At 44.7% G+C, this 12,421-nt stretch overlaps 1 protein-coding gene across 1 annotated transcript in view; it reads right to left on the bottom strand.

Moving 5' to 3' along the window:
* sntg2 (syntrophin, gamma 2) overlaps positions 1 to 12,421 on the bottom strand; it is a 59,461-nt gene that overhangs the window by 31,003 nt on the left and 16,037 nt on the right. Inside the window, exons 9-10 of the mRNA XM_055172744.2 lie at positions 11,071 to 11,158; positions 2,019 to 2,110 (exon numbers count right to left, since the gene is read on the bottom strand). Coding sequence (XP_055028719.2) covers positions 2,019 to 2,110; positions 11,071 to 11,158 — 180 coding nt within the window. The remainder of the gene's footprint in view (positions 1 to 2,018; positions 2,111 to 11,070; positions 11,159 to 12,421) is intronic.

Consider the following 12,421-nt stretch of genomic DNA (forward strand, 5'->3'; position numbering starts at 1 on the left):
TGAGGTGTTTACTAAAAAAGAAAGCATCAATGTTTCTTATTTAAAGGGTTACAGTATTAAAAAGCGGGGCACAATGAAACACTCTTTAGCTTTGATCTATTATTTAAATTTTTTTAAGTTAAATGAATCATTTTTTAGATAATCAACACACATATCTGCTACAAATGAACACTTAAAGTTTGTTTGTGTGATCTACCGTTATCGTGCAATTACACCGAAAGTGACAGGAGTGCAAACGTTACCCCATAGGTGAGGTTCATTGTAACAAACAAAGGGTTTGTTGCAACACCTGCTAGAAAAATTAGTTTAAACACATTCTGTCTATATACTAAAGCTGGATATTGTTTATATATCTGCCTATAATAGATAGATATCCACACATTCATACATCCATCAGCCTTCATCTAACCATCCGTCTATCAATGCCTATAAATAGATTTATTTGAAAGGGCTGCAAAATTAAATAAAAACTCATATGTGTGAGTTATTTCTCCTGATATTATATTAACATTATCACTTTGATTAACAGTATTTACATTGTTTTCATTTCATTGTCATTGAGGCGTAATTGTAACACTGTGTGACAACTAACCCCGCTGTGTAAAACCCCGCTGTTTTCAATCCCCTCTATCAGTTACAAGGAGTTGCTGACATGTTTCAAAATGTTGTTATGTTTTAGGTAACAACATTAATGATTAATATAATATAAGGTTGGATTGGGTGACTTACACACCCAATTCTTAAAAGCTGTACACACACAACCCAAAAACTTAAGATGAAGAAATTTACTTTCATGCCTCCAAAACACTTTTTGTTCAATATCTTAAGCAAAACACATCAAAACTTTTTACAAATTCACAGGAGATCTTTTGACAGTAAGAGAAAAAGACCAAAAGCAAAGATTGCTCGGCCCTGTAGAAATACATAAAGTAGTCGTGTTACAATTAACCCCGCGTTAGTTTGTGCCCCGTTTACCCCTACTACATATTTTTCAACTCTTTATGATATATCAAAGATCAAACTGTGCTGATTTGAAGATCATCTCACTATTTTAGCTAAAAACCCTCCAAAAATCTCACAGACACACTGAAGGAGAACATCATACACCTGGGAGTATCTTCTCAAAACACCCTAGCAACCACATACTGTAGAAACACCCTAGCAACCATATACTGTAGCAACATCCCAGTTTTGCACAGTCAAGCACAAAATGTAAAAATGTCCTTAAGCGTCATCAGAAAGATTTTTGAGCTGTGCTCTATTTATAGTCGTCTCTCTCTCATCCAGTGTTTGAATCTTGACGTGTCGACATTTTGAGCTTTGAATGTCTGATCTCTCTCACATTGTGGTGCGTGTTCATGTGGCTGAATGCAGATAGCAGAGCGTCGCATTACTGCACATTTGAAATAAAGAGATTTGCAGCTGTCGTGCAACGGACTGTAAGATACAGTCAGATCGTGTCATCATATTAACTCCAGTAAATCTCCGCTAGATCAGTCTGTGATAACGCTAGATGACTGCCTAACTTTTGCTGTTTGTTGAACTGATGTCAAGCTGTTTTCACAGCTGTCTCGCAGTAAGCATAGCTGTGGCCCTTAGAAAGGTCAGATGTGTGAAATGACAGCGGATCCTTTAAATCCACGACCTCTACAAGCACCTAAAATGGATCATCATTGTGAACATGGCTTTTGACAACTACAGTCTTAAACTGGACTTTCTGTAGGAAGTGTGAGGGATGTTTGTCAGCCTCATATGTTCAAATCATTAACCAAGTATGAGCAATAAACAAAAGCTTTAACAAACATTACAAACTAACAGCACTCACATTTACATTTACAGTAGCAGACACTTTTATCCAAAACGACTTACAACATTTATCAAAGGAAAGCAATAACACAAGCGTTCAGAGTCTCTTGGATTAAAAATGATGTATTTTTAAATCTCATCCTGTTATATGGAGTATTTTCAAGTATTATAAATAAAAAGCAATGCTCAAAATGATGCTTAAATGAACTTACCGTGTTGCTTGAGTTGCCATTTAAATGCAAACCGCTGTCAAAAAGTGGTGAAGATGCTCTGCTACTCTGATCACTAAAGTGTCCAGGAGATCCTGTGAAAACAGCAAAGATGATCAGAAAAATTGTGCAATACATATGCCAAATTCCACTTTGGCGTGCATATGATATGCCACTCCTTCCCGTTCACTCAAACGGCACATCTTTTTTGTCGTTTTATTTATTGGTTTCTCAATATTTTTGCTATTTTTTACAGTTTAGGGTTAGAACTTTTTGTTATATAAAATGGCATCCTAACCCAAACCCCAATTCTAACCCCAACTTCAAGTGACCATTGCTTAAATATAGACAAAAGCATGGAGAAACCTGTATTTTAAATAACCTCCTATAGCAAATCTCAAATCTGACCCTAAACCCAAGCGAAAATGGTTTAAAAAAAAAAGAAAAAAGATGCACCGTTTAAATGAATGGGAAAGACTGGCGGCTGCTACCCAGTCTCACAAGGTATCGTGATATAGTCACGCAATTGTTTTATTCGTTTTTTCGTGATCGTATAACAAATTCATGTGATTATCACGTATGGTTACTCAATAGCTTTTTCCTATTTTCAAACCATTGTCACTTCGGTTTAGGGTTAGATTCGGTGCTTGCATTAGAATGTCACTTTATGTATTGGTTTAAAATATTTTTTCTGATTTCTTTTTTTATATGTCGCCTGACGTTAGGGTTAGAGTTGGGTTTGGGTATGTCATTTTATGTAAATCTAACCCTAAACCGAAGTGACAATGGTTTGAAAATAGTTAAAAGTATTTGAGTAACGTCTCGGTTACGTATGTAACCCTCGTTCCCTGAAGGAAGGGAACGGAGACGTCACGTCGTGACCGACGAATTGGGAACCGCTTCGCGGGTGACCTATCTACTTCGAGAACTATCAGAAACGCCAATGAACTTGGCATGCAGGTATTTGCATAATGCCGGCGCCGCCCCGCCAGGTGCGTATATAAGGCGCAGGTGCATAATACCAAATCAGCTATATTATTGCTGAGAAGCCGAGCAACAGTGCCCGGCCTGAAACAGCAATGGAACAGCAAACTGTGGCGACGGGACGTGACGTCTCCGTTCCCTTCCTTCAGGGAACGAGGGTTACATACGTAACCGAGACGTTCCCTTTCAGTCGGTCACTACGACGTCACGTCGTGACCGACGAATTGGGAATCCCTACCAAAACGCCACTGCAGCTGAACCCTTCCAGTGCCTGCAAAAGCCCTCCGCCCTCCACATAAAGGGGCGGAACCTAAGGCAAAATGCAGAAGGCCGGTCACTACCTGTTCCTTAACCCACGATAGTGAAGCAGCGAACTGGGGAAGCATCTAAACTGAGCGGAGCTAGAACACTGCGGAAGCCATCCCCTAAGAAGGTTAAATGGATGACATAAAAATATATGAAACAACCGACAGGTTGCTCAAAAAAGTCTCTGAACAATACATGGTATGTTGAGAGGTGCAGAGCAGGCTCTGCTAAGGAAAAACGTGGAGGATTAGAACCCCACGGACTATACACACAAATGAACCCCACGTAGGGGACAAATGTGGACGCCTAGCCTACACAAGTTTACAGAGAATACAACAGTGATAGGTTGACAGCGGATGGTCCGCAACACCAGCTATCAGGGCGGTGGAGGAGAGGCAAAAACAGTTTTTGTGACGTTTTTGCCCCGATGGCCTTCCATATTGGTGCAACTGTACAGCACTAAAATAGAGGCTCCAAGCCGACACACGAGCCAACCCTCGGCATTCTTAACTAGTTAGTAGAAAGAACCCGAGTGGAAACCGGCTCGACACGAACACTATAGAATCTTGTGAACGTATTAGGTGTCGCCCAGCCTGCAGCTCTACAAATATCTGTTAGCGAGGAACCGCGAGCCAGTGCCCAAGATGATGCCACACTGCGTGTAGAGTGAGCACGTAAATTAAATGGACAAGGCACATTCTGCTTTTGATATGCAAGGGCTATAGTATCCACAATCCAATGGGACATCCTCTGCTTGGTGACAGCTTTTCCTTTCTGCTGACCACCGTAACAAACAAAGAGCTGATCTGAGGTCCTAAAACTTTGCGTCCTGTCTATATACACACGTAGTGCACGGACAGGGCATAACAAAGCCATGGCTGGGTCTGCCTCCTCCAAAGGCAGCGCTTGGAGGTTCACCACTTGATCTCTGAAAGGAGTGGTGGGAACTTTGGGCACAAAGCCGGGCCGGGGTCTCAGTGTTACGCTGGATGCAGCCGGCCCGAACTGAAGGCACGATTCATCGACCGAAAATGCATGAATATCCCCTATCCTCTTAACAGAAGCCAAAGCAAGGAGAGTTAATGTTTTCATAGTAAGACATTTAACACTCATACTATGCAGAGGCTCGAATGGGGCTTCCTGGAGTGATTTCAGCACCAAGGACAGGTCCCAAGGAGGAATAGAGGGAGGACGCGAAGGATTCAGTCTTCGAGCGCCTCTGAGAAATCTAATGACTAGGTCGTGCTGACCCACTGTTCTACCGTTTACGGGTGAATGGTGAGCTGATATCGCAGCGATATCGACCTTAATAGTGGATGTTGACAGCCTATTCTCCAAACGATGCTGGAGATACAAAAGCACAACACTAATCGGGCATTCTCGGGGGTTTTCACTTTGGGAAGAACACCAGTCGACAAACAGATTCCATTTAAGCGCGTAAGCCTGTCTCGTAGACGGCGCCCGCGCTGCCACAATAGTGTTGAATACCTCTTGCGGTAAATCACTCAAATCCTCCGTGCCCCGTCCAGAGACCACACATGGAGGTTCCACAGGTCGGGGCGCGGGTGCCATAATGTGCCCTCTTGTTGAGAAAGAAGGTCCTTCCTCAGGGGAATCTTCCAAGGAGGGGCTGTCACGAAGAGAGAGAGTCCTGGAAACCAACTCCTGGTTGTCCAATATGGTGCCACTAACAGCACGCTCTCCTCGTCCTCCCGGATCTTGCATAGGGTTTGCGCAATGAGGCTCACCGGAGGGAACGCGTATTTGCGCATGTTTCGCGGCCAGCTGTGTGCCAATGCATCCACGCCGAGCGAGTCGTCGGCTAGTGAATAGAACAGGCGACAATGGGTCGTCTCTGGGGAAGCAAACAGATCTATCTGCGCTTTGCCGAAACGTCTCCAAATCTGCTGAACCGCTATGGGGTGGAGTCGCCATTCGCCCGGGACGCGCAGCCCGAGAGAGCGCATCCGCCTCTACATTGAGCGTGCCCGGAATGTAAATGGCACGAAGAGACCTCAAATTCTTCTGACTCCAAGTGAGGAGGTGACGGGCGAGATGCGACAGGTGACGCGAGCGTAAACCGCCTTGACGATTGATGTACGCCACGGTCGCAGTGTTGTCTGTTCGAACTAATACATCTTTGCCCCGTAACTCGTTGCTGAAACGGACGAGCGCAAGATATACAGCCCACATTTCCCGGCAGTTTATGTGCCAATGCAGCTGGGGTGTCGTCCAGACCCCCGAAGCCGCAAGCCCATCGTACGGGGCCCCCCACCCCGTGTCTGAAGCATCTGTGCATACTATTGCATGCCTGGAGACCTGTCTCAGAGGCACACCGGCTCGGAGAAACGCACGGTCTAACCACGGAGTGAAAGTGCGACGACACGCAGGTGTAATGATAACACGGTGAATGCCGCGCAGCCACGCTCTCCTCGGGAATAGATCGTGAAGCCAATGCTGAAGCGGTCGCATATGAAGCAGTCCGAGCGGAGTTACAGCTGCGGCTGCTGCCATATGCCCCAAAAGCTTCTGAAATTGTTTCAGCGGGACCGCGCTCTTGCTCTTGAATGTATTCAGGCAAGTCAGAATCGACTGTACACGCGCTTCTGTTAGACGAGCTGTCAAATCGATCGAGTCCAGTTCCATACCGAGAAAAGAGATTCTCTGCACGAGGCAAAGCTTGCTCTTTTCCCAGTTGACCCGAAGACCCAAACGAGCGAGGTGTTTTAAGGTTAAATCTCTGTGATCGCACAGCGTCTGACGTGTTTGAGCTATTATTAGCCAATCGTCCAAATACGCGAGAATGCGCACACCTCTCTCTCTCAGGGGTTTTAAAGCCCCCTCCACTACTTTGGTGAATACACGGGGCGACAGAGAGAGCCCGAATGGGAGGACTTTGTACTGGTATGCTCGCCCCTCGAACGCAAAGCGGAGAAACGGCCTGTGCCGGGGGAGAATCGATACGTGGAAGTACGCGTCCTTCAGGTCGATAGATGCGAACCAATCGTTTGGACGAATGCATGGAAATATGCGTTTGGGCGTCAGCATTTTGAACGGCAGTCTGTGAAGTGCACGGTTCAGCGAACGCAGGTCCAGGATCGGTCGCAAGCCGCCGCTTTTCTTGGGTACAATAAAGTAAGGGCTGTAAAACCCCGACCTCATCTCGGCTGGAGGGACCGGCTGGATCGCGTCTTTCGCCAATAAGACAGCGATCTCCGCACGGAGGACGTGCGCATCGGCAGCTCTCACCGTAGTGAAACGAACGCCGGAGAATTTGGGGGGACGCCGGGCAAATTGGATCGCATAGCCGAGACGAATCGTGCGTAAAAGCCAACGCGACGGGCTGGGAAGCTGTTCCCACGCCCCCAGATACCGTGCGAGGGGGACTAAAGGCACGATCGGTGTACCCGCGGCGGGCGCAACGGAGGTGATCGCCGGTGTGTGCGTAACGGCCGCACCGACAGCAGTGTTGTGTGTGATAACACTCACCTGAGTCCGTTGCTGGGTGGTTGAGTAAGGGAGGCTCTGCTGAAGACACCTCACACCACTCGATGCACCCTCTGGCGAAGGAGGAGGAAGACGATGGGTTATGAGCCCGTAGCTGTCTCCTACCGCCTGAGAAGTTGGAGAGCGCGGTGGGGTTATGAGCCCGTGCGTCGCTCTCGTACTCCTCTGATGAGTCGGAGAACGAAGGGGGGGTTATGAGCCCGCTCGTGTCTCCGGCGCTCATCTTAAGACCTAGAGATGAAAGTGGAATTCACTCTTTCTGTGTCTGTGTGGGTGCCGACTGGAAAATCGGGGAACAGAAAAATGAAACAAAGGGTTCCCCAACCGGCCCTCCTCCGGTGGGGGGAGTGGTGCCTTTACCATCTCCCGAAGAGCGATCCTCTCCATCTCTAGGTCGCCCCTCTCAGGGCCGCTTCGACTTCCTTTTCCACCCTTTGAAGCGGGCTGAGCAGGCGGGGCGGACTGCTGACGACCGGTTCCTCGCTTCTTAGAAGAGCCCCGGGGAGGAACGGAGGCGGCCGCCGCAGGACGCCCTCGGCGAGGAGCAGGCTGAGACGCCGACGTGGATGGGCCAGGCGCAGGACGCTTCCGACGTGGCATGATCTGAGCGATGGCCTCAGTCTGCTTCTTGGCCGCGGAGAATTGCTGGGCAAACTCATCGACCGTCTCGCCAAACAGGCCGGCCTGGGAAACCGGAGCATTCAAGAGCCGGTTTTTATCAGCGTCCTTCATGTCCGTCAGGCACAGCCAGAGATGTCGTTCCTGAACTACCAGGGTAGACATCGCACGACCAACGGCACGTGCGGTGACCTTGGTCGCACGAAGCGCCAGATCAGAAACCGCACGGAGCTCGGAAAACTCCGCCGAATCGTGACCTCCCTCGTGCAGATCCCTCAGAGCCTTAGCCTGGTGAACCTGCAGCAATGCCATGGCATGCAGGGCTGAAGCTGCCTCCCCACAGGCTTTGTAAGCAGCGCCGGTTAGAGCGGACGAATGCCTACAAGCGTGTGAGGGGAGAGTAGGCTGGTCCCGCCAGGAGGAAGCGACACCGGCCGGACACAACTGCATCGCGACCGGCTGCTCCACTGACGGGATACCAGTATACCCCCTGGCATCTCCACCCTCGAGAGAAGTGAGAGGAGAAGGCTGAAACGGCCGGTTCCGGGCGGAAAACGGGGTTTTCCACGACCGCGTCAGCTCTTCATGCACCTCGGGGAAGAAGGGCACCGGGGGCGTGGACTGAGAAGCCCTGGCACCCCCGAAGTGCCAATCATCGAGGCGGGACGGTTCGGGTGGGGGAGGTTCAGTCCACTCCAAGCCGACCGCCGCCGCCGCCCGAGCGAGCATGGCTGCCATCTCGGGGTCGAACGCAGAACCCGCAACCTGGCCCGAAGGCGGGAGCGGATCCGGATCGACGTCCGAGGGTGACAACCCCCCCTCCGACGTTACGGTGGACATCGCGTCAGGTGGAGGCTCGACAGAGCGCGAGGACACCGTAGAACACGGGCCGCTCGTCTCCATCGGCACCTCCGCTGGCAACGGATCAGGGCGCTGGGAGCTACTGGACGAACCAGCAGACCGACCCAGCACCGTTATACGGAGATCATCCTTCGCAAGTCTGGTAACTGCACCCCTAGCAGCACCAGACTTGGAAGGCGGGGGCCGTTGCCGGAGGAACGACACCCGTCTCCGCAAATCCATCATAGTCATACCCTCGCAGACGGAGCATGAACTATCACGCAACGCTGCCTCTGCGTGCTGGAGCCCCAGACATGAAAGACAACGCTCATGGCCATCCCGGGGAGCGATGAACACACCGCATCCAGCAACGGAGCACGGACGGAATTCCATCTTTAAAAAGACGAACCCGACCGTGACACGAATGAGTGGCTGTCTTTAAAAAGACACAAAGCTCAAACGTGCTGCTCTTTTAGGGAAATCACTCTTTTGTGCGAGCTGGTGAAACACACAGGGAGAGGCAACGCACTCACTCGAACTCAAGTCCTAAAGAGACAGAGAGAGAGAGAGAAAGGGTGGAGAAAACACTGCGAGCCTCCGCTGAGGTGTCTTTGCCCAACCAACTGCAGCAATCTGAGATTTTTTCCTTTTCCTCCAAAAGAACAGGGATCTACAAAGATCAGTTTAAACAGCTTCTCGAGAGCAGATGTCTGCCGGCTTCGAAGCAATAAAGCTGATTTGGTATTATGCACCTGCGCCTTATATACGCACCTGGCGGGGCGGCGCCGGCATTATGCAAATACCTGCATGCCAAGTTCATTGGCGTTTCTGATAGTTCTCGAAGTAGATAGGTCACCCGCGAAGCGGTTCCCAATTCGTCGGTCACGACGTGACGTCGTAGTGACCGACTGAAAGGGAACCAATACGTGATAATCACACGAAAACAGGAATTCATTATACAATCACGAAAAAACGTGAAATTTTTTAATAATATCACGAAAAAAGAATCAAAAAATTTCTTGATGAAATTTCGTGAGACTGGGCTGGGCGTATCATATGCACGCCAAAGTGGAATTTGGCGTATGTATTGCACGATTTTTACACTTCGGGCTATTTGTACGCATCTAGATGAGACTCGGTAGGATATTACACAGATTATAGTCAGTCTGCTTTATATTGCATCTTGATGCCATGGACTTAAATCACAGCGGATTATGATGGAACGTACAATAAAAAACAAGAATGTAAGAAATATACATTACATTTCTGAGAAGCATCCCCCCAGCAAGCAATTTTGCATTTATAAGACACCTAATAGCCATCCAAGCACAGCCCAGACATCTAGACTAAAACGAATTTTGGGCTGTCAGTGAAAATAGACATTTAGCCCAAAATGTGAACCCTGGACCACTGGACTAGAGATTTATACATCATCTGAAAGCTCTTGTCAAGATAAATAATAGTAAGTTGACATGACTTTTAAATCTGAGTTGATTCAACAAAAATTTTGATTTTTTTTTTTTTTTTTACAATGCATACATCAATGGAAAGCTTATTGCTTCAACTAAAATATAGTTGAAAAGTCAACTTCATTTTATAAGTTATAACAACTAATCTGTAGTTGTAGCAACTCATCTCTTGTCAAGATAAATAAAAGTAAGTTGACATGACTTATAAATCTGAGTTGATTCAACAAAAATTTTGATTTTTTTTTTTTTTTTTTTTTACAATGCATACATCAATGGAAAGCTTATTGCTTCAACTAAAATATAGTTGAAAAGTCAACTTCATTTTATAAGTTATAACAACTAATCTGTAGTTGTAGCAACTCATCTCTTGTCAAGATAAATAAAAGTAAGTTGACATGACTTATAAATCTGAGTTGATTCAACAAAAACATTTAAGGCAGCAAATCATTTTTACAGTGTGTTTTGTTAGGATATAGAAAATCACCTTTAAATGTGTGCAAATAAAGTCCTTAGCAACACATATTACTAATGATAAATACACTTTTTATATAGGAAATTTACAAAATATCTTTGTGGAACATAATCTTTAAAATAATATCCTAATGATTTTTGGCATAAAAGAAAAATAAAAAATGTTGGCTTGCTACAAATATACTCAAGCAATATGACTGGTTCTGTGGTCCAGGGTCACAAATAAATAAAATAAATAAATAAATAGATGAAACAAAAAATCTCACAAGCTATTCTGGCAAAAACGACATGTACCACATTCAAGTTTATTTTGGCCTGAAGTGGGTTACTCATGCAGACTATATGAGGTCTATGGTTAACATAGACGGTGAAATGACGCTATTGCTTGCTGGGATGCTATTCATATCATGAAAACAGAAAATAGATTCAGACGGTAATCTCACAGCAGACTAAATCTGATGTGTTTCTGTGCCGCAATGCTCGACTGCATCCCTTGACTGTTTACTACCTTCAAATGCCATCAGAAACTATTGTGGCCTTCATGTGCACTCAAATCTCATATTATACCTTAATTGAGTTTCCATTTGAACCAGTTGTACTGTACTGTATGTATATCACAGTTTCAACACCTATGCATATGACAAAGCAAAAAAATTTTTAGCAATATAATCTTCTCTGAATTGTCAATAACAACTTTTTACAAAGAAGAAATAATTCATTCAGAACCAAGTTGTGCAGTTCCTCTGCTTTATGAGGAGCGTTATTTATGTGTTCTTTATTAATCCCAAAGGGAAATAAGCATGTAAAGCGTTTCACATCACTCGCTTCAGCGTGTTTTAAATCAGTGAAGTTATTTTTACCTAAAGGGAGTTTTAAAAAGGCCGGCGCTTCCCTGAGGTAGCGAACGGTGATGGTGACCTCATCTCCTGCCGTTCGCAGAAGATGCACCTGCATAAAACACACAAACAAATAAAACAGTAGAAGAAAGAAACAAAGCAGCCATTTGACATCAGCATGCATCATAATTAGAAAATATGTTTAAAGGAAACCATGTGAAATGGATTTAAATCACTGCTTCACACTTTACTGGAGTCTCAACATTTGTATTAAATCAGCATGTAATCTCTCCGAGGTTATGAAGTTCAGAGGATTTCTCATAAATGATTACGAGTGTGACGGAGCATCAGATCATCATGAGCTCGGTTCAGGTCGACTAACTGCTGCTTAGACGGCCAATTACCACACCAGTGTTTCATATCATCACATTTCATCATCTTACACATGATAACCCGATTTAGAAACAGTTGAAAATTTATGGAAAATGAAATGTTATCTTTCCAAATACAAGAGACTGATTGATTTAGATGTTGTCCTCTTGTACATCATTTGAATAATGTTATCATGAGGACTTACAGTCTTCCTAAAATCATCCTCCAATGATGCTTAACTGTCACAACCCCCCCCCCCCCCCCATTGAGTGTGTGGGTGAAAAGTTCATGAGCATCTTCAAATGAACATAACTCTGGCATTTTTTTAGTCTAGAAGCCTGATCTTGGTCTTGTTTTAAAGAAGAAACTTTTAATAAATATTAAAATATATGTTTAATGGAGTTAAAAATATTTAAATATATATTTTTTAATAGTAGTTTATTTTAATAATTAAAAATTATTAAGGCTGTATAACAACTAATCGCATCTAATTGTTTGCAGAATAAACATTTTTGTTTACATCATATATGTGTGTGTATTGTGTATAATAATTATGTATATAAATACACACACATGCATGTAAAATTTTAAGGAAAAATATTTGTATATATTAAGTATTCATATTTATGTAAAAAAAGATAAAAATGTACATACACATGTGAATATTTCTTAAATATATACATGTATGTGTGTGTACATATATTTATATTTATATACATAATTATTATACACAATACACACACTTTCATTCATTTTTCAACAAAAAATTGTATTCTGCAAACAATTAGTTGCAATGCAGCCCTAAAATAATTCAATAAAGTATATATTTTATACATAAATTATCAATATAAAAATGTTTTACCTCAGAACCGCTACAAAATTTTAGTCTAAAGTAGTTGTGATACAAATTTCAAGTTAAAATCACAAAAAATGAGGTTTGTGTTACATTTTAAGTGGTTTTACCAACAATGACCACTAGGGGCCCTATTTTAACGATCTGAAA

Source organism: Misgurnus anguillicaudatus, chromosome 7 (genome assembly GCF_027580225.2).
Source record: "Misgurnus anguillicaudatus chromosome 7, ASM2758022v2, whole genome shotgun sequence".
NCBI classification, from domain to species: domain Eukaryota; kingdom Metazoa; phylum Chordata; class Actinopteri; order Cypriniformes; family Cobitidae; genus Misgurnus; species Misgurnus anguillicaudatus.